General features: G+C 35.7%; 4 protein-coding genes across 11 annotated transcripts; 1 reads left to right on the top strand and 3 right to left on the bottom strand.

Annotated features, from left to right (window-relative positions):
• The first annotated feature begins 433 nt into the window (after positions 1-433).
• On the top strand, positions 434-1,704 carry LOC125197535 (CRIB domain-containing protein RIC10-like). 3 transcript variants are annotated; one of them, XM_048096297.1, is made up of 5 exons: positions 434-714; positions 808-950; positions 1,018-1,112; positions 1,187-1,286; positions 1,350-1,704. In XM_048096297.1, the coding sequence occupies exons 2-5, from the start codon at positions 890-892 to the stop codon at positions 1,547-1,549; spliced, it is 456 nt and encodes a 151-aa protein (XP_047952254.1). In that variant the 5' UTR covers positions 434-714; positions 808-889; the 3' UTR covers positions 1,550-1,704. The 3 variants fall into 3 exon arrangements, with proteins under 3 accessions (XP_047952254.1, XP_047952255.1, XP_047952253.1); XM_048096298.1 differs by having other exon boundaries at positions 434-728; positions 1,187-1,232; XM_048096296.1 differs by having other exon boundaries at positions 434-728.
• A 1,750-nt stretch (positions 1,705-3,454) lies between these two features.
• LOC125196232 (homeobox-leucine zipper protein MERISTEM L1-like) lies at positions 3,455-8,059 on the bottom strand. 3 transcript variants are annotated; one of them, XM_048094658.1, is made up of 13 exons: positions 7,831-8,052; positions 7,464-7,551; positions 7,083-7,301; positions 6,878-6,995; positions 6,609-6,797; positions 5,871-6,257; positions 5,682-5,783; positions 5,404-5,604; positions 5,145-5,319; positions 4,581-4,852; positions 4,407-4,502; positions 3,967-4,338; positions 3,455-3,748 (listed from the first exon to the last, which is right to left on the bottom strand). In XM_048094658.1, the coding sequence occupies exons 3-12, from the start codon at positions 7,280-7,282 to the stop codon at positions 3,982-3,984; spliced, it is 2,097 nt and encodes a 698-aa protein (XP_047950615.1). In that variant the 5' UTR covers positions 7,283-7,301; positions 7,464-7,551; positions 7,831-8,052; the 3' UTR covers positions 3,455-3,748; positions 3,967-3,981. The 3 variants fall into 3 exon arrangements, with proteins under 3 accessions (XP_047950615.1, XP_047950616.1, XP_047950617.1); XM_048094659.1 differs by having other exon boundaries at positions 7,464-8,052; XM_048094660.1 differs by lacking the exons at positions 3,455-3,748; positions 3,967-4,338 and having other exon boundaries at positions 4,395-4,502; positions 7,831-8,059.
• Positions 8,060-14,496: 6,437 nt separating this feature from the next.
• On the bottom strand, positions 14,497-19,491 carry LOC125196055 (RNA pseudouridine synthase 6, chloroplastic-like). 4 transcript variants are annotated; one of them, XM_048094415.1, is made up of 10 exons: positions 19,155-19,491; positions 18,154-18,282; positions 17,789-18,043; positions 17,629-17,710; positions 17,144-17,259; positions 16,996-17,050; positions 16,559-16,670; positions 16,211-16,431; positions 15,449-15,759; positions 14,497-15,087 (listed from the first exon to the last, which is right to left on the bottom strand). In XM_048094415.1, exons 1-9 carry the CDS (start codon positions 19,379-19,381, stop codon positions 15,487-15,489), a joined length of 1,470 nt encoding a protein of 489 aa, XP_047950372.1. In that variant the 5' UTR covers positions 19,382-19,491; the 3' UTR covers positions 14,497-15,087; positions 15,449-15,486. The 4 variants fall into 4 exon arrangements, with proteins under 4 accessions (XP_047950372.1, XP_047950373.1, XP_047950374.1 ...); XM_048094416.1 differs by having other exon boundaries at positions 15,491-15,759; XM_048094417.1 differs by having other exon boundaries at positions 16,211-16,380.
• A 2,558-nt stretch (positions 19,492-22,049) lies between these two features.
• On the bottom strand, positions 22,050-27,118 carry LOC125191756 (RNA pseudouridine synthase 6, chloroplastic-like). The gene is made up of 9 exons (XM_048089168.1): positions 26,769-27,118; positions 25,535-25,663; positions 25,168-25,422; positions 25,002-25,083; positions 24,056-24,171; positions 23,920-23,974; positions 23,542-23,653; positions 23,190-23,359; positions 22,050-22,605 (listed from the first exon to the last, which is right to left on the bottom strand). The coding sequence occupies exons 1-9, from the start codon at positions 27,023-27,025 to the stop codon at positions 22,333-22,335; spliced, it is 1,449 nt and encodes a 482-aa protein (XP_047945125.1). The 5' UTR covers positions 27,026-27,118; the 3' UTR covers positions 22,050-22,332.
• Positions 27,119-27,581: the final 463 nt, after the last annotated feature.

The raw sequence follows: 27,581 nt of genomic DNA, 5'->3' as shown, positions 1-27,581 counted from the left end.
CGTTACACTCAGCTGATAAAAATGCATTTCAGCTTATTTAATTAGATGCGGAATGTTATGAACTTCGAATTCACACCTTTTGGAAACTTAATTCAAAACATGCATTAAAAGATAATATTCGAAGCAATCTGTTTTTTTCATAACAAACAAACCAACCAAAGCAAACGTTGTCTGCAACGTGTTTGGAGGCTTACTTGATTAAATTTTGAAGTTATAACAATATCAATGTTTTTTTGTTAAGTATTACAAAATTGATTTTATTATGTTATTTTTGTAGGAGTATATAAATAGTTTTGTCCATTGTCTTTTTCCATCAAATTCAGCCCACCAATTTTTTGGGAGAATTTAGTGGTTTCTCAGCATCTCTTGTTCTCTTTCCTCAACCTCCAAAAATAATCCCACAGCCACCAAACACAATTCGCGTTGGATTACTTCTCCGACAACGCCACCGACCCCAGTCCTATATTTCCTCAAAATCATCCCACTTTTTCTTGATTTTCTTCATTCGATGCCGACGTTAATTCTTTCACTAATCACCTCACCATATCCTCGAATTATCTCGACTCATTGAAGAAAGAAGCCCCCCTTTATCAAATTATTAATATTATTTCTTTCGTTGCATGCATATACTAATACTCACCAACATTGTTTGAAGATATGCGACCTGCAGAATGATAGGAGAAGTTGCCTCTCTCCTAATTCTCCTTCCCCCCAGTTAAAATTATTCTGTATGAAATGTTCAAGAAGTACCTTAATTGATGCATAAAATAATAAAATTTAATTGGATTGTGGTTGCTTTGGAATCAGGCAAAGGAGGAACCAACCCCTTTCGACAAATTTGATTGTGATTGTGCACGCCAATTTGTTTCTGATCCGTACGGCTTCCCAAATGGGAACAAAAATGAAGGGGATATATAAAGGAGTCAAATACAGCATCACTCAAATGTTTGGTAATTTAATTACATCATTTTTGGGGCTTATTTTTTGGGGGAAATAAGTGGGGTTTTTTTGTTGCAGTTAAGGAGCCAGAACTGGAAATTGGGGGCCCCACTGATGTGAAGCATGTAGCACATATTGGGATGGATGGCTCCTCCGGAAATGCACCCTCTTGGGTAAATTGATGAGTAGTATTGTTTTATTTGGATATGCATATTGCAGTGTCATGGATTTGATCTTGATTTTATAGATGAACGAGTACAAGACAGGGAGTGATTTTGCAGCAACATCCCTTGGTAATTCTGTCTCCGGTTCGGGATCAGCCGGCATGTCTCCCTGGTCATCTCGAGGTGCATCTTTATCCATTCTTTCATGGTTTATCTGATGTGAAATTCATGGTTTGTTATGAACAGAACTTGGTGAATCCCAATCGGGTGAAACCTCGACGGAGGTTGCTGGCGTGAAGAAGAAGGAGAGGAGGAAGAAGCCGAGATCGAATAACTCTTCTCAATCCAACAACGGCTCTTGTTCATCAAGGCCTTCAAGGCAAGGAAAGCCAAAAACCAAATTCATTGAAGACAACGCCAAAACAACAAACATCCAAGTTGTATAATCAAATCATCTAATTCAACTTGTGAATTTCTTCCATTCTGTCCACTTATTGTCTTATTCTGGAACACAAATACAATGGGTGGGGCTATAAAAGATCAAACAGTACATGTATATAACAAAGATTGATATGAGAAACTAAATATCTTTTTTTCTTAATTCTCGGAAAATTGAGAGCAGGACGGCCTTTGTGAAAATTTGTTAACCTTGTTATATTTGTTGATGAATAATTGTGCTGATTTGAATTTTTTTAATCTTAATTACAACCAATAAATAATATACATGAGCATTTGCAATTTTGTATTGTTTATAGTTCCAGCTATACGGTATTTTTATTTGATACTATAAAAATTGATTTACTAAAAGTAAGTGAATTTAGCTTACAATATTAAAAAATAAAAAGTAATGCAAGTTCAAATTCTGATAAACTGAGTTGTAGTAGCCCACTAACCTAACCCTGAATATAAAATATGTGACCCAAACAAGAATTTCCGTTTTAGATTTTACAAATTATATACTACTACTAACTTACATTACATATGTTTGTTAGTCTTGACTCTTGACAGTGTATTGTAATTTAATGACTATGCTATAATGGTCAGATATATTTTCTCCATATCACCGTAGGTAGGGATGTCAATCTAGCCCGAAATCCGCGGGTCGACCCAAATAACCTGGTAAAATCATAGAGTTAGGGCCGGAAAATCATAACCCAAATATATAATAGGGCTACATAGGCTGACCCGTTCAGGTCAGTGGGTTATGCAGGCTGGCCCGGGTGGGTTGCGGGTTAGCCCATGGGTTGAGCATTTAAAATAAAAATATAATTAAAATTTTGGGTTATATACTTATATGAAGTATATATGGTAATTACAATATTAAAAGCAATGTTAATATGAAGTATATATGATAATTACTGTACAATATTAAAGCAGCATTGATATGAAGTATATATGGTAATTATGTATTCTCTCTCAAATTGAAAGTTTTGGTTATATGGAATATAGATGTTATTAATATTTACTCATATTAAATGTCGCATTACGTCTTTGCTCTCGAAGAGAATGATCCGGTTGAAGCTTCAAACGTTATTGGTGTAGAAGAATGTCATTCAACTCCATAGAATTTATTTTTGACATACTGCTATCTATTCTATCTTTTTTAACTACTCAGAATTTATTTTTTGGGTATATAATTAAGAATGTCATTGAATTCCTTATTAATGCATGATTTCCATTTAACTGTAGTAAGATTCACGTGTTCTACTAATTAGCGATATGTTTATGTATTTTGTTTCAATATTCAATTGTTATTATTTTATTTCTCTTGATCACTTTGATAATACTTTACTATTTGCGATAATCTGTACTTATTTTTTTACAAGTTCGAATATTGGATTGGATAGAAAGTACTAACACATAAGATCACTTTTGACCCGAATAGCCCGTGGGTTAGCTCGAAACCCGGAAATTTAGGGTTAGGGCCGGAAATTTATAGCCCGAAAAATTAACAACCCAAATAACCCGCACCCAAATAGCCTGACACCTCGAGTGGATTGGCCCGAACCCGAGCGAGTTTGCCCACTTGACATTCCTAACCTTATGTAAAAAAAAAAGTTCCAATTTGTCATTAAGTACGTCCACAATTAAAATCTGTATTTTTTATTTATTTTGAGTACTTAGTGACTCAGCATTAATAATCACTCATATTTTATTACTCTATAAAATTAATATAGTATAAAAGTAGAATTTACATCTTATTTAATTTTTTTTCTTTTATAAAATTTATGCAAGGCAAAATTGTCAGTGCAAATCTCGTTTGGCGTGAATTTTTACAATTCAAACTCTTAATAAACATGAATTTTTAAAATTCAGAAAAATCTCAATTTTAGGATTAATGATAAAGTTCGTTCAAAAATTAATGGAGGTCCAATATCCGAACAAAATAGATTAAAGAGTTGGATACAAATACAATGCGAAAAGGAGTCTTTTTGTTTACTGGAATTTGTGGTTGAAGGTGGAGTCAATGCCCGAACCAATAACCCTTGCAGTTTAATGATAAATCCTGCTAATTTCGTCGTCCTCATTAATCGGCAAGGATCAATTCAAGGTGCGTTCTTGACTTCTTCCCTTCTTCCTGTTGCATCATTTTGTAAACAATTATCTCTGCTAACACAAACTCACCAATTGCTTCTGCATCAGACCTACAATAGCAGTTTATGAGAAACTATCGGCATACAAGTTAAGATGTTCGATGAAATGCTTGCAAGAAGATAATTGTTGATTAGGCGCATGGTGTTCGATGAATTGCTTCACTAGGTAAAATGAGACCATATTAATATCATTACTACTATATCTTAATCATGCATTGAAATGTGTAATATGTGTGCGTATATTTATATATGTATCATCGAGAATTTACCAGCGGCGTTTTTGGTCACGCAGCATCGTTTAGTACTGCGCCTTTGATCCTTTCAACCGTGCATTTGATGAGGCTGTTGACAGTTGCGACGGAGCCCAAAGAGAGCTTGGCGGTGGGGACGGAATCGACCAATATCTGGAAGGCAACGGTGAGCAAGGATCCGACCTCACTGATCCCTCTCGTTTGGTTGTTGTCTCCATCGGGTAGTATGGCAAATCCCGATGGCAAGAGGGCCACGTAGTCGGGATCTCCACCGCTTAAGACTACATTCATGGCCATGATGTCTACGGGAGCATAGATAACGTAGGAGCCAGTGGCATCGCTGCAGCTCTCCTGCAGTATCAGCATATTGCTCTGGCTCGAGTTGGGACTCTGCAATCACATTTTCGATGGTTAGATGTTTGGTAACGTGCAAACCACAAGAAACTCTAATAACTTACATTAACACGCAGGAGAGACACCGAGTTTCCTGGATCACGGCCATTAGCAATGTGTGCCATTTCTTGAACAAGGCCACCATTTGAGAGAATGTCCCACTTTGTAGAAGGATAAGAGATATTTTTAGCTTGTTGTTCAAAAAATTATCTTTAGATGTTGAAGAAATTGTTATCTACCTCATTTCTTGAATTCTCATTGCGCAGGAAATCGAAGACTTGATTTGGGGGGACGGGGAGCCAGAATGAGGTTGCAGCGCTGAGCACGATCCCAGGAGGTCTCCCAGGATCATCCATGCTCTTCCTACTCATCACTCTCACATCATCGGCTCCACTCCCGGAAAGCATGGTCCATGTGTGTGCAGTTGAGGCACCCACGCCGGTGCAAAAGCTCATCACCATCCTCTCAGCAAGCTTCAGCATGCTCTTTCTACCCTTGGGAGAAGATATGACTGCACCACATAGGTAATACAGATAGTTTAACCATACAGCACATTTGATTAGGTAATACAGATAGTTTAACCATACAGCACATTTGATTAAGTACTGAAACTTGGAAATTATGTATATATTGTCGTGCAATGACCCTATTTTCTCCTACAGTTCGTAAATGTGAAGCTTCTTAGTCGCGAATTGAACCTATTTTACCTACCATTCACAACCAGAAGCTTCTTAGTCATGAATTAAAAGCAAAATTGATATGTTTAAACATTTACTACTAATTATAGCAATATGTATGTATACCTCCTACATCTCCAGATGAAATGTTAGTTGCCATAACACTAGCCAGTCGCCCACATTGCCTGTCTAGTGTTGCCACCCATCGTCGGGCTCCAAATGCAAGGCCTGAACTCACTAATAGTTTGTAGATATTATGCACAGCTCTATCATCAACCTCTACATGTTCTACCCATGTCACCTTGAAAAGAGTAGGAAAGCAAATCTTGTTAGGCTCAAACTGAACCTCAAGAAATTAATCCGGTGTTGGAATGAATTCTCATACCTTAGAGTAGCCGTTGGGCATTTCTTGAATCAAACAACCAGATGGCCTTCGCCTGCATTTTGATATGGTTGCAGGTCTGAGGTTGTCCAAAGAGACATCAACCACTGCCCAAGTTCCATCGCCGTGTTGTTTGCAGTATCTCACAAAGTAAACCTCTCGAGTTGGGACCAATGGAGAAGGGACTTGGAACTCCGCAGTCATCTGAAATCATAAACAAGATAAGATTTCTCAAATTGTCATTTGGGAAATAATTTGCCACATATCTCAGATTATCTTACCACTTGCAGAGCTCCATTGTAGTTTCCTGCAACGCCAGTGGACAACACCTCCAGAGTAGTTGCTCTGGAAACAATACTCGAAAACACACTAGACCATTGATTCTGCAAATAATATATCAGATATATTCATATCATTTATGATTTCAAAAGCTTTAATATCAATCTGCAAGGGCAAGATAATTATCCTACTGTGTCCATGAGGATCTCGACGAGGTTGATGTGGTTCATGATCACCACACCTGACTCTCTTGAAGCTTCGGATCTCAACCCCAACGGCTTCGGGCCAATCCCTCGTGGGAAAGTCTTCATGTACTCATCTTCACTCAACACTTCACCCAAGCCATCACTGCTGGGAACCCAAAGTGGCTCCCCAGTTTGAGCCATTCTGATGAGTTCCTCCATGGCTGCAACTGCTAGCTCGATGATCATCGGCTTGTCAGCTTCAGACGGCCCGGGTATGGACCTGAGAATATCAGAAGCTCCGAAAATTTCCCCAGATGCTCCAGATAAGAGCTGAGGGTATGATAGCATTGACTTTCCTACATACTTTGCAGCTATCCCAGAAATCCTATCAATCTGTGAAGAGAAACCAAATTAATGCCGTAAACCACCAGTCCATTAAGCATCTCTACTTAGACATTATACAAGCCCTAACATTAATGGCTGCCCCCACATTCTCCAACACAAGCTTTTAATTCATCGTCCTTGTTTGAGCGAACACATTTATAAGGAGATTTCACCATGAAATTAAACCACAAACATTAATTCCTACCCTCCAACAGTGGATTTTAATTCAACATTAACTACTTGAGCAAACACACAATTCAACCCGAAAACCACGAACGAGAATGGTAGCTCAAATCGTATTCTTAGCTTTTAATACAACATTAATTCCTTGAGCAAACGCATTTAAAAGAGAAAACTCACCTCTTCTCTCAAGCGTGCATTCTCAATCCTCAGGTGCTGCTCGTCGAACGACATCTCCCCAACAGAGGCTGGGCCACCGCAGTTGGGGCAGGAGACGCTGCCAAGAGCCTCCTTGTACCTAATATTCTCCGCCCGGAGCTTCTCGTTCTCGTCTCTCAGCTGCGAGTTCTCATTTCTCTCGTGTTGAGACTGCGTTAAATTCATACCATTCAGCCTTATTTATATGAATATACATATATATGTGTAGAAAGAGAGAGATAATTAATTACCTTCATCTGGGTTCGCTTGTTTTGAAACCAAAACTTAACTTGAAGAGGCACTAACCCTAATCGACGTCCGAGCTCCTTCCTCTGTTTATCATCGGGATGAGGGCACTCCTTGAAAAACCTAGTAGCATATCATATAAACTCAAGCACTTCAAAAAGTTAAACATATTGTAAATTTTTTAAGCCAAGTTTTGTAGGAAATACATACGATTCCATTTCTTGGATCTGGTGCTGGGTGTGGCGGTGATACGGCTTCTTCTTGGGGCGGTCGTTGGGATCCTGATCATCGCCTGATGGCGCCTCCATGTTGTCGGTGCCGGACTTGCTCTCGTAGTCCTCATTTTCATGGGGTTTACTCCCCATTTCCAGTAGATGGTGGTGGCTCTCGAACATATTCGGTTGAAACATCTTTCACTCTTCTAAAATCCTATCACATGAGTAAAAGAAATGGTTGACCTCTTGAGAATTTATTAGTGTGAAGTGATGATTTGACAAGGAAAATTAAATGGTGTTTGTTTATAATTATGTATGTGTAAAATAAATAAATGCTCCAATTTAATTACCAACATAATAAGGGGAAATTAATTACCAGCCTAAAAAGGAAAGATGTGTTTCAACTTTGAAGTGTGGATCTTCAGCCTTGTTGTGCTTATCATCAGCAGCTGCGCATCTTCAACCTAAAAAAGAAAGCTTTGTTCTGATCTCTTTGCTCTCTATAGAGATGTATGGGCGAAGAAAGTCAATTGAGGCTAATTTGGCATCAAATTAGTAGGATTTTTGTGTCAGTTTCGAGATTGAAATAAAAACAAAGTGATGGTTGGTTGGTTGATTAAAAGGCGACAACTGAGTAAACATTGACTTTCGTTTTTGGGGTTTCTAACAAGATTCTAATTAAAGTGAAATAAAATAAATTGATGGAAGGAATAAAATTCAGAAAAAATGGGAAAATTACTTACTCTTGTACAAGGGTTGATTTTGTTAGAAGCAAGCAAGAAGTAGGTTAAGCGGTGGGAAGAAAAGAGTGAAAAAAGAGAGAAAAAAAGGGTTTATGCATATGAATATGAAGGAGTAGGTTTTTTAAGGTTTTTTATTGATGGTGGTGCCTTTCTTGTGAATAGAATTTAAGAAGAATAGTTGGGATTGAAGAGGATGAGAGAGAAAGGATCGGACGATGGAGAAAAGATGAGAGAGAGGAAACAGGTGGAGGAAGATATGGCAGTGAAGAAGTTATTGCAGAGCGTATTGAGAAGGTGATGGCATTAATGGCGGGTAGAGAGAGAAAGAGAGAGGTGTTTTTAATGCTGATGAGAGAGAAAGTCCTGAGGTTTGAATAATGAGCGAAACGACTTACTATACCATTCACTAAATTTTTACTTTTATTTCTTACATAGTGTGAAGAATTGAAGAGATGCAATTTATATGTATGCTGATCTTTATATCCATTGATTTTTTAAAAATGGAGAAGAATAACATTTTATTAAGTGAAACAGTAATTACGCACATAAGAATGCTATGATCTATTAATACTACTACTCATTATCAAATTGTAATAGCACATATATATATTCCTGAAGTATTGAGACAATTTTTGATAATTTGACAACCTTTTCTTTAATTTAATGTGACACTAGGGTTTCCTCAGTAGGATAGTATAGTGGAGTAGTATATTTGTTCAAGGCACCTTAAAAATTAAAAAAAAAAAAACGTCTGCATTTACTCAACATCCCTAAAACTATCTTCACTTTCACCAAAATCTTCCCAACATCGGGAGATCAAATTTTGCTATCTGTGAAAATCGTATGCACCATGTGAGGATACGTAAATCAGATTGTAACTCACAAACTACAACGCAAAAGATTGTAGAAATATTACATTATCAACTCTAAATCTCTAAATATTCTAAGTTTATGAATTTAAATACTCTGGATTCAATCAAAAGATTTGTAGTACATACATATAAGTGTGTGACACAGTGACAAGGTTGGAGAAACCCTAATTAATTGGTATGGCCCCCCATTATCGATAGCTTTCGGACTCATGCACTATAGTTGATGGTGTTTTCATATGTCTATAAATACATGTCAGATTATTAAATTTTATGTTTTCACTTTCTTGATATAAGGTCAGTTTATCAATTAAGACATAATAGAATAAAATGTGATATAAGCACACAGAGTTTAAAATTCTTATACTCCATTCATCATATAAAAATAGGCGCATTTTCCATTTTTTGTTTGTCTCATAAAAATAATCTACTTCTAGTTTTAATAATTTTTCTTTCTAATGAAATGAGTCACATTCTCCACTAAAATACTTCAATCACTTCTTTAATTCTATCTCGCATGACAACTCTAAAGTGTTTAATTTTATGAGATGGGAAGTATTTAATTCACATGTTAATATTAATTTAGTATGTTGAATATGTGCGGGTCAAACCCCATCCAATTAAGTTTTTAAGTACATCAGTCATTTTTTTATCATGACAATAATCACTTTTGACATAGTAGCAATATTTTTTGCCTATATACTAGTATCATTTATCTTGTTTTAGAAACCTGTCAGTGATGGAATGAACCAGTAATTCTAACTACACATTTTGTCTTGAGGACATTGTGCCTTCAAATGACACAATAATAGATACTTGGAAAGTTTTTCATAAATAGGTGAGTAGATGCATAATTTATCGTATCAAATATGATACTAGTATCTAACTAGAAACATTAAAAGACGTAAAATGCAATTCTTTTGAAAGGTCAATTTGGGAGTTGGATGATGATTCCATACGATTGATATATATAAATGGTGTTTGATTTCCTAGTTAAAATAATACTCTTTCTGTCTCATTAAAAATGAAATGTTTTTCTTTTTGGATTATCCCATTAAAAATGAAACGCTTAAAATGGAAACATCACTATCTCTACATTTTCATCTTTATTACTTTACTCTCTCTTCATAAACTAACAAAACAACACTACATAAAAACTCGTGCCGATTCCCAAATGTTGCATATTTAATGGGACGGATGGAGTATCAAAATATAATCTATGATTGAGTTGTGAAATTATTTTAGTTGGGGTGGTTAGCTATGACTAATTATCACATGATTATCCATCTATAATTGAGTTATGGGATTGAATCTCATGAACTAAACACATTATATATTTAAATTTGAGATTCAATCTTGCAAATCGAACACCCCACCTAAAACTAAAATATCATATATGTACTTAATTATCTTGTGAAATTAATTAAAAATAAAAAATAATCGAATTCGAAACACATGGAGGATAATTCTCCAAAGCTTAATTAGATTAATTGATTAATTTTATCATACACATCCAGACCTGGTAGTTTTCATCTTTGATTTGCCGTCCTGGTCTAATGTCTAATTAAAGTCTAAACTGATTAAACTTCTAACTAAATTTTATATACTATATTTAAATCAAATTCATTAAATGGTCAAGATTTGACCAATATTGATACGACTACGAGCTGAGTAAGACATTTTTGGTAACGAAATCTTATGTTCAACCAGGCTCTCTCTCGTCTTTTGCACAACATTTTTAATCTATGTCAGCGATGTGTAATTATACAAAAAAAAATTACTATAGTGGTATGTACTATATGTATATGCCACGATATTAAGGATAGAGTGATATAAAAGTGTAGTACAATATACTACTATCATTTTCTCCAACATTCTTTTACATCAATACTTTGTTGAGTTAATTATTTGAAATCTAGTTTGTTTCTAATACTACTTACTTTTATTCAATGAGGCCATTCATTACACCTATCGGAAACCATAGGCTAGGTAAAGGGTCGTTTTCTACTTCGCTGAAAGAGAGACTAATTTGAGCTGATGTCACATTCTGGACGAAAATACCCTCAATATCTTTAAGGGTATATATTTTTAATAAACTTATCATATACTCATATTTTTTATAAATAATTTTACTATATATTTTTGATGAATTTTCTAAATATAATTTGACCTTCAATATTATCACTTAATTATATGACATGCAAGAAAAGATCCTTATTCAATTTTTTATTATTAAAGAAACGTTCTTCATTCAATTTTTCAATTTTTTGATATAAAAAATTGAAGAAGCAATTTTACTTGCATGTCACAAAATTGAGTGATAATATTGAAAGTCAAATTATATTTAGAAAATTCGTCAAAAATATATTGTAAATATATTTATAAAAAATGAGTTCATGATAAATTTATTAAAAATATATAACCCCTTTAAGGTATTGAGGGTATTTTTCGTCCAGAAAAACTTGAAAATAGTAAAAAAAGTATTTCAAATGATATTAACCCATAGTTGATGGACCTCAAATGATATTTTCAAAGTTTACGGACCTAAAATAATAATTTGGCAAAGTTCGTGGACCAAAAAAGATGTTCCCTCTAAAAATAATTATTCACGTTTTGTTTATGGACATACCACTTTAGGATTATGTTAAGATGACAACCTTTTTTAAAGTGAAAACGTACTATCAATCTCGTGCTGCCACGTGCCACGTTATCCAGCAATATTAGAGACATATCCAGTAATATTAATTTAGTATGCGTTAGATTGCATGATAATAATAGGTGGATTGTTGAGTATTGCTGTATAGGCATAGAATGTTCCAGTTGTAGTATATATATAGACATATTGCTTTTTTATACATTTATTTTGTTATATAGCCTATACAACAAAACTCATCACTCTACACGGCAATCCACGTAGTACTATCAAGCAATTTGTAGAAATCCATCTAAAATGCTTATTATGATATTACTGGATAAGCCTCTAATATTGTTGGATAGCGTGCCACGTGGCAGCACGAGGTTGGTGGTACGTCATCACTCTAACTATGGTGGTACCCTAATGCTCCCCTACCACTTTATCTACAAACAATGATCCATCCATCAGCATACACATACAATTTATTACTACCTCCGTCCCCCAAATTTTGACACAGTTTACTATTTCGGTCCGTCCCTGAAAGTTTAACACACTTCACTTTTTACCATTTTTGGTAGTGAACCTCATATTCCACTAACTCATTCCTATTCATATTTTATTATAAAACTAATACTTTAAAAGTAGGACCCATATCCCACCAATTTTTTTAACACTTTTCATTACATTTCTTAAAATTCGTGCCGGGTCAAATCGTGTTAAAATTTGGGAGATGGAGGCAGTAGATAAATAGTGCGTGTGAGACCATTAAAGCAAATCATGTTTCAACAAAAAAGGCTATTTCATCTTCTTGATGATATCTGCGTCTACAAAAATTGTTTAAAACAATTAGGATATATAAATAAGTTTATATTTTAGTAATAATTTTGATGTACAGTAGCATTTAAAAATGAAATATGGCTATTTTGTCGATATTCAAATAGAGAAAGTTTATGATTTCTTTTTATGTTGAATCAGGACAGCCCCAATATTAGTCTCTTTTGTTGAAGTCCATCCATTGCAATCTAACTCCTTGATTATTCATATAATTTGGGCAAGAATTTTATTGGGCTGAAGTTTTTGACATTTTATACGGGAGTACTTACTATTTTGAAGCAAATTTATCGAAAAACAATATGGAGCACTTCCTTAGTCCCAAAAAAATAGGCTACTTATTTCATTTCAGTTAATCTCATAAAAATAACATTTCTGAATCACAATTACCATTTAAGCACTAACATAAAGTATATATCACATAAAAATGATACTTCCTCCGTCCCCGAATAAGAGTAGCACTTTTCCATTCGGCCCGTCCCCGATTAAGAGTAGCACTTCATTTTTACCATAAATGGTAAGTAGGTCCCACATTTCACTAACTCATTTCACTCACATTTTATTATAAAACTAATAGTATAAAAAAGTGGGTCTCATATTCCACTAACTTTTTCAACCAACTTTTCTTTACATTTCTTAAAACCCGTGTCCGGTGAAAGTGCTACTCCTAATCGGGGACGGAGGGAGTAGCAAACTAAAAAATGTAGGCTAGATTAATGCAGATGAGAATAACAATCAAGAGTAGTAGAGTACTAATACGAGAAAGCAATTAATAAATCTAATCTAGAAAGTTGATATTTAATCTATTGTGTTTATTTTATGTTAACTAGATCCTATGCAATAACCACACAAAAGTTTATGAGAGAAACAAAATTTACTCACTTATTTACAATCACGTTCATGCTGCCATAAAGTAGTTGTAAGAAGACACAAGTTCAATACTATAATGTTCAGTTGTAAGAAGACATGAGTTACTGCGCTGTTCCCCTCTGATCACATCTGCATTTTCATGAGCTCCCGATGCAACAAGGCAGCTGCTGAGTTTGGAAATGTGGAATCAGCTTTTGGAATTTAGATTCATACTATGCTGATAGGATCACGAACATATATAAGCCTTGTCAAGCTTCACTGCAGCTTTTACTATAGAAAATAAGTCTTGGTAGAAAATGATCATTTTCTCTCTTGTGGCTCCATAGGAGTAGTATAGATTGAATATTGAATATAAACCGTATTGGAGAAGAGAATGGGACACGCGCAAATACAACCAAAAACCTCCCTCTGAGTTTCTCAGATATAAAAAGTAGCATACATTTTCACCATTAACAAGTCTACACTAGCTACTCCATATCAGAAGAAAAAGCTAGAGAAAATACAATGGGGTCATAGTTTTGTAGTGATGAGAAATCAGAAAAAGTCCTTGAAAGAAAATCCACAAAATATTAATTATCCTGATATATGAACCATAATCCAGAATTTCTCAATACAGAAACTGATATACATCTTCATCATAAAGAAGTCTACAAGAAAGAAAGAAAGAAAGAAAGAAAGAAAGAGAAGATGGCATTGTGGGCCTGTGGCATGGTAGTAGTTATTTATTGAACAAATTCCACAAAACAATAATTAAAGCTGAAAGTGTGCATTGTATATATGGACAAATCTGCAATTATTATCATAAGAGAGCATAGTCGCAGCTAAAGCATTGAAGATGTGAACATACCATGGTTGCAGAACATCAAACAGAAGAACTGAAAAACCGAAAACAAAGTTGTACATATTGGGAGAGAAAAGTGAAAAACAGAGAGACGTTGTTTGAACAGTGGGAAGAGTGTTGCAGAGTTCGTGAACAGCTGGTTGCTCTTGTTTGACTTTTGTCTTGCCTTTCTTTTCTTGTTTTGATTACGACAGCATTACATAAGGTCAGGGTGAGAGATATCAAGCAAGTAAGCAAGAACATGATAAGGATAAAGACACCATGCAAGGTGATACAGGGGGCCACGGGAGGAAAAAAATAGCTTAACTATGGGAGGGAGTCTTGTACGAGTGAATCAAAGGAAAGATGGATTGGATCAGGAAGATCATGTCGATTAACAAGGGAACTTCAAACAAACTATGGGCATGCCAACATAGGGGTTGTTGTGGGTGTGGATCGAGGATAGGGTTTTTGCAATGCATGGAGTTTGTGATCCAATATCTTATATCCTTATCCAATGAAGATTTGAGAGACTAGGTTGCTTGATAGTTTTTCTCGGTAATTTAATTACTTTTAAGTCTATTAGATTTCTTTTGTCAATTCTTTTTCTAATCGTACTAAGAGAGTTAAACAACATAATAAGAGAGTTGAACAGCGTAAGGCCATAGATAATTCTATTTATAATCCGTGGTTGATTGATTTGAGGATCAGTAAGGGAACACTCTGAAGTCTCTCTTGCATAATTCTTTAGTAAACTCAAAGAAGCTCAAAGTAGGGGAACAAAAGACCTTTAGAAATAAGATAGCAACAGTCTACTCATCGACTTCAACCATGACTACCCGGTCTTCGCCTTCAACCTGCCCTTTTGACAAAAAGTGCCTTTGCAATTTCCATATTGGAGCAATTTACACTTTTTTGAGTAAACTCAAAGAAGCTCAAATAAAAGCTTTTGTTGAGCTGAACCAAGGAAAGTAAGAGATACATCCATAGCTAACTTGACCAATGATATGAGAAGGAACCTGTTCATGGATGTGGGTTGCCGGCTCCCAGGTGGTGTTGCTATCTGACCACGTGACATTCCATTGATGCAGAAGGCTACCATCGACGAGTACTGAACATTCTGCTGTGGCCATAATTTGTGTAGCAATAGGGCGGCTCCGGACAAAGGATTGATCGTCATTGGCGCTACGTACGCTCGGAGTGAGTTGACATAGAAATCGTTGTGGAACTACCTGAAAATTGACAAAAAATGAAAGCCTCTTTTTCATTTATGTTTTCGATGATGGTTTAATACAAAGGAATGCTGCTATGTGATCTAGATACAAAGCACAAAATACTAAAATGAGCTAGAACACAAAAACAAACAAACAATTAAGCAAAAAAGAAAGTTAACAAATTTAAATTATGAGGTGGATCAAACTAAGCTCAATTCTAGTTAGGCAAATTAACTTTTAGAATATCAATTGCATTTGGAATGAATTTCCTTCACATGTACTAATGGAATGTAAATGGCCTTAGCCTGCTCCTCCTAACTCAATACTTAATTTGTACTGCAAGAATAGCCAAGTGAGGTAAACTAGAAGATAACTGAACTGTGACTATAATAGTAACATTTGTGTGCATATTGCTGTTTACCACCACCATGGTGATCCAGCCTCATAAGTATGCTCCCCGTCGTCCCACGAAATGTGGCATGCTTGAAGACCAATGGCAACAGTAGGTTCCTTTCCGTGGTGTGCAATCCATTCTTCAACAGCTGTGGCTTTGGCATCATCACTAGAATACTCTTTCTTGTTCGGGCCAAAAGGATTCAGCCCGGGGTATTCAGCTTCAGAAATCACAGCTGGCATGTACATTGTGTCACCTACTAGAGGGGCACCACAAGCCGCCAATTGTGCTCGAATCTGCAATTATGATGCTTTCTGGTCAAGTAATTCAAACTATTATTTTTAAGATAAAGGATTGATGTTGCTGCTGTCAATCTGTGTACCCTTCTCCAAAAAGTAAAACTCATGGACATCGAAAAAGACCCACCGAATAATTTGATGGAGTGATCAATTTTGAACATGTTTGACCATCTTGTCCTTCAAATACTCAATCATACAGTATGTTTTATACAAAAAGTAAAACAGAGAGGGAAAATTCGTAAATCCTCTTGTTAACTCAAACTGACAACTGTGATAGCCCTTATTTAGGCAGCATTACTTAAATTGTAAAACACGATAAGCTACAGGAAGTCATATTTAGAAACTTATCCAAACAACAAGCAGAAATAGTAACTAGAAAAACTCATGATGTTGTTACAAATTTACTACGAAAAGCAGCACATAATATTGCTCAAAACAAATCAAGTACCTGGTGCGTCCGACCTGTCAAGAGGTTGATTTTGCACTCATATGCAAAATCTCTAGTTGGCCATCCACAAACTTCGATTTTGTTTTGTTCTTCAATTATATCATTTGGCCAAGGAACCTTCTTGCACTCTAAGACCTCAAGTTGACACAAAGGCCAACCACTGATGAAATCTGCAGTATAGTCTTTGTTTATACAAATGAAACACATATTCTCTGTGCCAACTGCCAATGAAAGTCATACTTTTTATAATTAAAACTATTGTGCTTCATAGTGGAAAATAAGGGTTCTAACTCTAACAATGGACGTAGACGCACAATGATCAATTTGGACAAAAACGATATTGAGTACCTTCAGATACAAGGCGTGGTGCAATATTGACTGGGCGCATATAGTGTGTAAGTATTCCAACTGGTACAGGAGCAGCAGCAAGTGCAAGATAGAGCTTCTTAACCTTTTTATCCTGAGAAGTGTTTACACAGTTTTGGTTATCATGTATAGTTTCTAATTCCAGATATTTTCTAGAACATCAGCAGCCACAAGCTAATGGAACCCCAAAACCGTTGTAGAAACAAAGCCATGGCACTACTCAGAGAACAGCCTAGATCTATTTCTAATATTTATGCTTGTAAATGGGAGGGGTATTAGTTAGACCAAGGATTTTTCAAGAAGGTATGCAAGTGATGATGATTTGGAGAAACAAAATTGAAAAGTATGTAAACAATGACAACCAAACAACAGAGTTTTTAGATTTAATCACCATTTCAGAAAAAGAAATTATCACTAACCCGAATTTTGCCATGAAAAACTGAGCAGTATTCCTTTGTTCTTGCTAACACTACACTGTAACATAGAATAGACAGTCAACAGTGTGCTCCCTGAGCTCTAATTATAGTAATATAATAAGTATAATATAATATAATATAGTATACACACCAGCCCTCAGTGCAATTATCAATCTGGTGGGTAGTCTTCAACATATCGTCCAGTCCTAAGGCACGAGTAGTAAATGTTGCACAAGTTTCTTCAATATTGTTTGAGGTTCCTCCAACCTGTGATAAACCAACTCAGGCTAAGCATCTTAAGCAAGATCAGACTAACTGAAACAATACCTTATCCCATCCTCAATGATACTTGCATTCAAAATGAAAATGAAAATTAAAATAAAGGCACAAAAAATGACTATATGTTCTCATTAGAAAAATGATGCAACAAATACTAATATGAGAAAAAATCTAAATGATTGGGAAATCCTCACTAACAAAAATTAATAAGAATTGGTCTTTATTTGCAAAGGTTTGAGATTTTAAAATGCATATAGCTTCAATATTTATTTTGTACTATAAACACTTATAAAAAGAAGGGGCTGAACAAGCTCCCGCCTTGGTTGATCATCAGAGAGTAGAATATCAACTACATACTGATGTACCGGCTGGTTTGTCCAAGACCACATAGCTTTCAGTCACAGCAATAATTCGAGATCTCCAGTCAATCTCGTAGCATCTGATCAGAAAGATATCAGGATTACCAAGTCATAGTGGATCAACTTATGGAACAAACAATATATAACCAAATGAATACCTTGGAAAACGTCTTGGATGTACATACACCCGTAAGTAAGTTCCAGTTTCAACAAACTCATCTGTGCGAGTTATGCGAAAAGTTTTTTGCGCTTCTCGTAAGGTCTTCCCTTTAATAGATGATCTATTTCTTAAAAGTGACGGATCTGTATATTTCTTGAAAGCTTTTATTTGCTCATATGTAGCAGTTCGAGGGGGGACCGGGTATACAAGAGCATAAAATACAGCACCAAAGTGAATCAGGTCTGAAACAAATCTTGAAAAATGGAACAGAAAACTCAACCTCATTTACACATTTAACTTTGAAGAACTCATACTAAATGTTAAACCTTAAGAAAAAAATGATTAAGGAGCAACAGAACTTACAGGGGTGGAATATCCAGAGCTTTACTAATATACTCGAGAACGGGGCCTCCTTCTAAAACAACCAAGTGTTCTACCCTTGGAGGTCCATTCTGAGACGGACAGGGAAGGAGGCGCTCATAAGGAGGATAGCTGAGAAAAACTCATTAGGCAGGCATTTTGAAAAACAATAAGTAGATGAATTGTAGAGTAAGATAAAAACCAAGCATTATATTGCAGGAAAATAAGTGTCATCTCCCAGTGGTATCGCAAAAACTTCACCATACATGCCATTTGATCCACAGACCAATTTCAATGCGATCTCCCACTTTCATCAAATTTGAAGTTAATTCAATGTGATTAATCTATTCAAAAGAAAATACAGGGCAAGGCAAAGATTAACATTTTGTTGGTTAAATGACTTTTTGCCACTATATCTACATGAAACCACTTATAGTTATGTTTCTATAAAATAGTACTGTAGCCGACAGAAGAAACAGGATCGTTGCTCGAATGTCACCTGGAAACTTGGAAATCTTACAAGATTAGATATTTTTTTTCCCAGCTGAGATTAGGAATAGCTACTTATAGTTTAGTATTAAGAACTGAAAAGAACACAAGGATATAATTCTATAAAGCTCTTCAAAAAGGGGAAGAAGTTAGAATTCAGGAGTTAACAACTACGGGCCATAAGTGAGGTTGGAGAGATGCAGTCTGAAGATTAGTAACCGGGATGTCTCATATGATATGATTAGCCATGCTAAGCATAGGTTAGAGGTATTCAGTAAATGAAATCATTCCCTGCAGAATAAACTAATTCCAACTGAGAAGTTTTATTCTATGCAGCTAGAAATAGAATCAACCTTATCTGTAAAACTATTTTGATAAATTGATAGCAATAGTCCAATCAATTTCTTGAAAGTGTCTACATGTCAAGCCAACTCATTTGATACAAACACGAATCGTGCAATTGGTGAACTTCTCAGCATACAGCAAAAGTAAGAAAGCAGAAAAGTGTTAAGTACCTATTATTGCAAGTAGGAATTGAAAATTTGGTACTAGTATGAGCAGGCGCGGTTGATCTGCAGCTCAAGTTCCTGTTGAATACATTGCAGCTGTGGTGTTTGTAAATATGTTTGAAAGAGAGGTGCGAGGAGGTTAACGTCCGAGCGAGGCTGGTAGGAGAAAAGATGGTTCGGCGGAAACTAGAGGTGGATACAAGTGTGGTGACCGCGGCGGCGCCGATCGCCATTGCGGCGACTGTCCGGGTGGCTTATTCGACGGATTAAACTGCGATTTAATGCGGCACTTTTCAAAGTGAAGTAATCGAGCGGTGTACGTGTTTTGGTCGTAGGTGATAAAAAAGAGGGATTCTAGTTGTAAGATATCTAATGAAACCGTGTTGGAATTGAGATCTTATTCAAAGAGAAAGATATCAAATGTTTGGAGTTTCTTTTTGTATATTATATGGATGATCCGATCCGCAAGGACCGTGACTGGGAATTATTTGATCGTCTTTCTCTGAGGAAGAGGCGAAATAGAATCAACTTGAATTCGGGACCGCTATTCGAAATCTTAGTGAAACACTGGATTTCTTATCTCATGTCTGCTTTTCGTGAAAAAATACCAATTGAAGTGGAGGGGCAGGATAGTGTTCTCGTTGATAGAAATTCACGAGTTTCATACTAAAATCAATTGATGATAGAAAGAGAGGCTCATGAGACTTATATATTGATTTCAGTTCTCTTTATACACTGATATAAAATAAATATAATATATTTTTTTAGTTTGAATTGCCAACAACTAAATATATGACATTGGTTTGAGGAGTATCCCATATTAATTTTGCCACCCTTTTAACTTGTATCGGTTGATTGACTTGGTTCAGAATATGCCAGAGACAACGAGATTAAATTTATACTCCATCCCATGAAAATAGATTTTTTTTTTTATCATTTTAAGTTAGTATTTCATAAAAGGAATAATTTTTTTTATTTGAGAAAAAAAATTAATTACTAGGAGTACTTTTTATTTTACATTAATTCTCATGTTGGACAAAAGTTGTCTATTTTTATAGAACTAAAGAAATAGTATTATATTTTGACTTCTTTTGTCGTATTTTTTTATGATATGTCTAGGTCTGTCAAAATGGATACCGGGTATTGGATACCCGATATCCAAACCCGAAAAATCGGATAATTGGATATCCAAAATCCGAAAAATTGGGTTTTCGGATCGGGATCGGGTATTGAGAATTTTGTTCCGATATCCGATCGGGTATACTCAGATTATCCGATTTTTTAAAAAAATTAGTAATAAATTTATTCTAATTTTTAACAATTTAAGTAATTAAATATTGAAGATTAGCGGCTGACCTCTAACTATTCATAGTTTAAGTAATTAAATATGTTACAACTTATGATTTTTTTTACTTCAAAAAATTTACAGTTATTTTCTCTTAAATACTGACCAAATGTTTGTATTTTTAAAAATCTGTACTCCATCCATCTCAGATAATTCGTCTCAATTTTCCATTTCGATCCGTCCCACATAATTTGTCTCATTTCACTTTTATCATTTTTGGTAGTGGACCTCATATTAACTCATTTCTACTCACATTTTATTATAAAACTAATATATAAAGGTAGGACCCACATTCCACTAACTTTTTCAACCCACTTTTCATTACAATTCTTGTAACCCGTGCACGGTCAAAGTGACCCGAATTATTCGGGACGGAGGGAGTAATTAATATTTGAAAAAAAAGTCAAAATTGAAACTGAAATTGGGACTAGATACCCGAGTCAGGTAATTGGTTACCCGAAATGAAATTCGGATCGGGTATCGGGTACTAGATTTTGAAAAATTTGGGATCGGGTATCCGAAATTTTCGGATCGGGTATCCGCGGATACCCGATTTGACAGATATGTCCAAAGTTTAGGAAAAGGCACGAGGCCATGAACACCACTATGAACTATCAATAACGCGAATACCCGATTTGACAGGCCTAGATATATCCAAAGTTCAGGGAAAAGGCACGAGGCCATGAACGTCACTATGAACTATCAGTAAAATTTTATGATTGAAATGATAATATGATCCCATAATTGAAGCATACAAAACACTACTTCGTCAGCCATTTAATATTCCATAGTAGTCCTATCATTTCAAAATATTGTCAAATTTCACTCTACTATTTCTGATACAAATTACCTCAAATTCCAATAACTAATTCACGCACATTCAATAAAACTAATGGTATTCGTAAAAGTAAGACAATTATTCTACTAATTTTTTCCGCTCACTTTCCTTTTAATTTCTTAAAATTAGAGGGTTGTGATCAATCCTATATACAGATTAATAAACTAAGGCCATGTTTAGCAGGGGTGATAACTCATTTAGAGATGAAATTTTATGAACAAAAATGAAAACTAATGGTATTCATAAAAGTAGGACAATTATTCTACTAATTTCTTTCGCTCACTTTCCTTTCAATTTCTTAAAATTAGAGGGTTGTGATCAATCCTATATACATATTAATAAACTAAAGATGGCCACATTCTTGAATAGCACGAAATTTTAGGAAATGTTGTTAGGTGGAATACAGTAGAAAGAAAAAAAGGTAGTTGAATATTTTAATGAAGAGATAGAAGAGATTAGGTTATTTCCATAATTGAAAAATGGTCATCTTGACTGGGCCAAAAAAAAAAAGGAAAAATGGTCATCTGAAATGAGACGGAGGGAGTATTTAATAACGGAATAATTAGAATACTCAATAGTCAATACAGTGCATGAATAGTAGCGAACACCTCTCCCTCCAATTAGCAAATTTAAACATCCACATTTGCCGTTCATGTCGACGATTATTCAGCATATCACAAGATTCACGACTAATCTAACCAAAACAAAACAAAACAAAAGCAAAAATACACTGAATCAATCACATCTATTAATTCGTTTAGAAAAATCAAACTAAGCTCAATTCTGGTTACGGAGACTAACTTTTAGAATTTCAATTGCAGTTGAAATGAATTTTCTGCACATGTACTAATGGAATGCCAATGGAGTGGACTTGGCCTGCTCCTCCTAACTCAGTATTCAATTTATACAATGATTCTTAAATGCAAGAATAGTCAAGTGAGGTGAACTAGAAGATAACTAAACTCTGACTACTATAGCAACACTTGTATGTGTACAGTTGTTTACATCCACCATGGTGATCCAGCCTCATAAGTATGCTCCCCGTCATCCCACGAAATGTGGCATGCTTGAAGACCAATGGCAACAGTAGGTTCCTTTCCGTGGTGTGCAATCCATTCTTCAACAGCTGTGGCTTTGGCATCATCACTGGAATACTCTTTCTTGTTCGTGCCAAACGGATTCAGCCCGGGGTATTCAGCCTCAGAAATCACAGCTGGCATGTACATTGTGTCACCCACTAGAGGGGCACCACGGGCAGCCAATTGTGCTCGAATCTGCAGTTATGATGTTTTCAGGTCAAGTAATTCAAACTAATATATGTAATTAAGACTTAAGACAAAGGGTTGATGTTGCTATTGTCAATCTGTGTACCCTACTCCAACCCTTATCTAAAACATTGCGAAAAGGAAAGTAAAACTCATGGACTTAAAAAAAAGCTCAATCAATTAGTAGCAATGATTTACTTTTGTGTAGCGTTCGCTTTGAGTGATACAATAAATAGATATAAATAATTCAAGCTAACCCACTGTTTACTACGATGAATTCATTAATTTTGAACTTGTTTGGCCCTATTCTTCATATAGTCAATTCTATGTTTCATCAATCTATCTTATTGTGAAAAGCAAATAGAAAGGGAAAATTTGTAAATCCTCTTGTTAACTCAAACTGACAATTGTGATAACCCTTATTTAAGCAGCATTAATTGGTAAAACATGATAAGCTACTGGAGGTCCTATTCCGCAACTTATCCAAACAACAAGCACAAATAATAATTAGAAAAACCCATGATGTTCTTACAAATTTTCCAGGAAAAGGCAGAACATTATAGCTCAAAACAAATCAGAGTGCAGATCAGTACCTGGTGCGTCCGACCTGTCAAGAGGTTGATTTTGCACTCATAAGCAAAATCTCTAGTCGGCCATCCACAAACATCGATTTTGTTTTGTTCTTCAATTATATCATTTGGCCAAGGAACCTTCTTGCACTCTAAGACCTCAAGTTGGCACAAAGGCCAACCACTGATAAAATCTGCATGAACCACAATATAGTCTTTGTTTATACATATGAAAGACATTCTTGGTGCCAACGAAAATAATACTGTTTATAATTAAATTATTGTGCTTCATAGTGGAATATAAGGGTTCTAACTCCAAGTCTCCAATAACGGAAGCACAATAGATATATTTTTGCATAAAAACGATATCGAGTACCTTCAGATACAAGTCGGGGCGCAATATTGACTGGACGCATATAGTGTGTAAGTATTCCAACTGGTACAGGAGCAGCAGCAAGTGCAAGATAGAGCTTCTTAACCTTTTTATCCTGAGAAGCATTTACACAGTTCTAGTTATCATGTATAGCCTAGATTCATTTCTAATATTAATGCTGCTAAATGGGAGGTATTAGTCAGACCATAGATTTTTCAAGAAGGTGCACAAGTAATGATGATTTGGAGAAACAAAATTGAAAAGTATGTATAACCAAAGACATCTGAACAACAGAATTTTCTATTATTAAAAGTAACTTAATCACCTGTTCAGCATGATAGTCCTCCTACTTTAGCAAGAAAAACACAATCTATCACTAACCCGTATTTTGCCATGAAAAACTGAGCAGTATTCCTTTGTTCTTGCCAACACTACACTGTGAGGTAGAAAATAGACAATCAACAGTGTGCCCCTGGAGCTATACATCACAATCATATGCATAAATATATTCACTCACCAGCCCTCAGTGCAATTATCAATCTGGTGGGTAGTCTTCAACGGATCGTCCAGTCCTAAGGCACGAGTAGTAAATGTTGCACAAGTTTCTTCAATATTGTCTGTGGTTCCTCCAACCTGTGATAAAACAACACAGGTTAAGCATCTTAAGCAAGATCAGACTAACTGAAACAATAACTTATCCTCAGTAATACTTACATTCAACATGAAAATAAAAAATAAAGGTGCAAAACATGACTATATGCTCTCATCAGATGGTGAAAATTTGTGAAAAGGGAAGAATAGCCGCACCACCTTATGGGCATTGATCGTTTATGATATCGAATTACGAATCATCAAAATGTTATATAAAACATTTGCACCAAAATCTGGATAAATTTGTTATTTTTAATTGTAATCCTAGCAGATGTTCTCATCAAAGTAGGTTCTTGACTCTTCCACAATAATATCAGGGAACGGTCAGAGAACTGTCCCAGACGAAAACATTGCAGTGAGTAATCAACATTAAGAAAAATATAAGCTAGAAGTATTATATTGGACTAGATTGCAGCATGTTCATCAGAAGACTAAGTCCCTCAAGTTTTAAAAGGGTGCTAGCACTGAAGACTAGAAATAACATGAGAGATCGAACAGGAAAAATCACACGGTGGCATAGTTATAAAGGAAAACATTGAGCAGGTGATTGGTTTAGAGTTTTGGAGAATAAGGAATTTCGCAATTGAAAATTTGTGTGATAAAAAAATGATGCAACAAATATTTATGTGAGTAAAAATCAAAATGATTAGGGAACCCTCAGTGGTTGAGAGTTGGTCTTTATTTGCAAGATCAAAATACATATAGCTTCAAGATTTATTTTGTAATAAACGCTTATAAATAAAGAAGGGGGAAGGGGCTGAACAAGCTCCCGTCCTGGTTGATCATCAGAGAGTAGAAGATCAATTACATACTGATGTACCGGCTGGTTTGTCCAACACCACATAGCTTTCAGTCACAGCAATAATTCGAGATTTCCAGTCTATCTCGTAACATCTGATCAGAAAGATATCCGGATTACCAAGTTATAGTCGATCAAGATCAACTTAAGGAACAAACAATATATAACCAAATGAATACCTTGGAAAGCGTTTTGGATGTACATGCACCCGTAAGTAAGTTCCAGACTCGACAAACTCATCTGTGCGAGTTATGCGAAACGTTTTTTGTGCTTCTCGTATGGTCTTCCCTTTAATAGATGATCTATTTCTTAGAAGTGATGGATCTGTAAATTTCTTGAAATCTTTTATTTGCTCAGGTGTAGCAGTTCGAGGGGGGTCAGGGCATACAAGAGCATAAAATACAGCACCAAAGTGAATCAGGTCTGCAACAAATCTTGAAACATGGAACAAAAAACTCAACCTCATTTACACATTTAACTTTGAAGATCTCATACCTGTACCACATGTTAAACCTTAAAAAATGATGAAGGGGCAACAAAACTTACAGGGGTGGAATATCCAGAGCTTTACTAATGTACTCAAGAACTGGGCCTCCTTCTAAAACAACCATGTGTTCTACCCTTGGAGGTCCATTCTGAGATGGACAGGGAAGGAGGCGCTCATAAGGAGGATAGCTGAGAAAAACTCATTAGGCACGCATTTGAAAAAAAAAAGTACTCCCCCTGTACCAACTAAGTTGAGTCAAAACTTTTAGTCAAAAAAGGAAATGACTCAACTTAGTTGGGACATACCAAAAGGAATACGACTCAACTTAGTTGGGACGGAGGGAGTAAATGAATTGGAGAGAGAGATAAAAGCAAGTATTATATGGCAGGAAAAAAAGTGGGATCACAAAAAAAAACTGTTCCATCCATTGCCATTTGATCTAGACCAAATTTTCAATATCTCATTTTCAACAAATTAGAAGTTAATTTAATGTGATATCTATTCACAAGAAAATACAGGGCAAGGCATAGATGATTATAAACATTTTGTTGATAAAATGACTATTTGCCAATATATCTACCGGAAACCACTTAGCCACTTATAATTATGTTTCTATTAAAACAGTCATGTAGCAAACAGAAGCAACTGGACCAGTGCTCGAATGTCACCTAGAAACTTGGAAATCTTACAAGATTAGATATTTGATTATCCCAACTGAGATCAGGAATAGCTACTTATAATATAAAGACGAGAATGTAATTCTAAGAAGCTCTTAAAAAAAAAGGCTGAGAAATTAGAATGTGGGAGTTAACAACTACGGCCTTGGGTGAGGTTTGAGAGATGCAGTCTGAAGATTTTTAACCAGGATGTCGCATATGATATGACAATCCATCAATGTAAACATGGGATAGAGGTCTTCAGACTTCAGTAAAGGAAATCATATCGTTGCTTACTGCAGTATCAGGTGTCAAATTGGTGTCAATCCACAAAGGAGACCAACAATATCACTACTTACTACATCGTCTAGGCGTCTACATGTACAAATCAATCCTTGCAGAATAAACTAATTCCAACCGAGAAGTTTTATTTATACAGCCGAAATCTCCCTTATCGCCAAAACTATTTTGATAATGTGAGAGCAATACTCCAATCTATTCCTAGAAAATCTCTACATGTCCTATCAACTATATCGTTTTGGCAAACAAAACACATACTATGAAACAAACACGAATTTGCAATCGGTGAAATTCTCAGCATATGGCAAAAGTAAGAGAGCAGAAAACAGTTGAGTACCTATTATCGCAAGTAGGAATAGACATTTTGGTACTAGTATGAGCAGGCGCGGTTGATCTGCAGCTCAAGTTCCTGTTGAATACATTGCAGCTGTGGTGTTTGTAAATATGTTTGAAAGAGAGGTGCGAGGAGGTTAACGTCCGAGCGAGGCTGGTAGGAGAAAAGATGGTTCGGCGGAAACTAGAGGCGTATACAAGTGTGGCGACCGCGGAGCCGCTGAGAATTGATGAGAAGGACACGGCGGCGCCGACCGCCATTGCGGCGACTGTCCGGTTGGCTTATTGGTAATTTCTCGACGGATGAGGCTGCGATTTTATGCCGCAGTTTTTGAAGTGATGTAATCCAACGGTGTAGTCATTTTAATCAAATTTTATTAGTATCGTTTACAAATAATGGAGTACTGCTCACGAACACAAATTTTGCAAATGAAATATTTATACTACTATTCACGATAGTATAGTACTAATTATTTTATTAAAATTCATACTTTAGAGTGTAACAAATACTCCCCCTGTCCCCCACAATCACTTTACCATTTTACTTCTTTCCATAATAAGAGTCACATTTTATTTTTACTATAAATGGCAAGTAGGTTTAATATTCCACTAACTCACTTCACTCTAGGGATGTCAATTTGGCCGGCTCATCGGGTTTCGGGCCAATCATATTTGGGTTGCGGGTCAATCGGGTGCGTGCTAATCGAGTTGTGATTTCTTTCGAATTATAAAAGTTCAACCCTGACCCTAAAAGCTCGGGTTTCGGGCTAGTCCAGCGGGTTAATCGGGTCGTTGCCGATAATATTAACATGCGACC

The sequence above is a fragment of the Salvia hispanica genome, chromosome 6, assembly GCF_023119035.1.
Source record: "Salvia hispanica cultivar TCC Black 2014 chromosome 6, UniMelb_Shisp_WGS_1.0, whole genome shotgun sequence".
Taxonomy (NCBI): domain Eukaryota; kingdom Viridiplantae; phylum Streptophyta; class Magnoliopsida; order Lamiales; family Lamiaceae; genus Salvia; species Salvia hispanica.
This window is presented reverse-complemented; position numbering and strand designations above follow the sequence as displayed.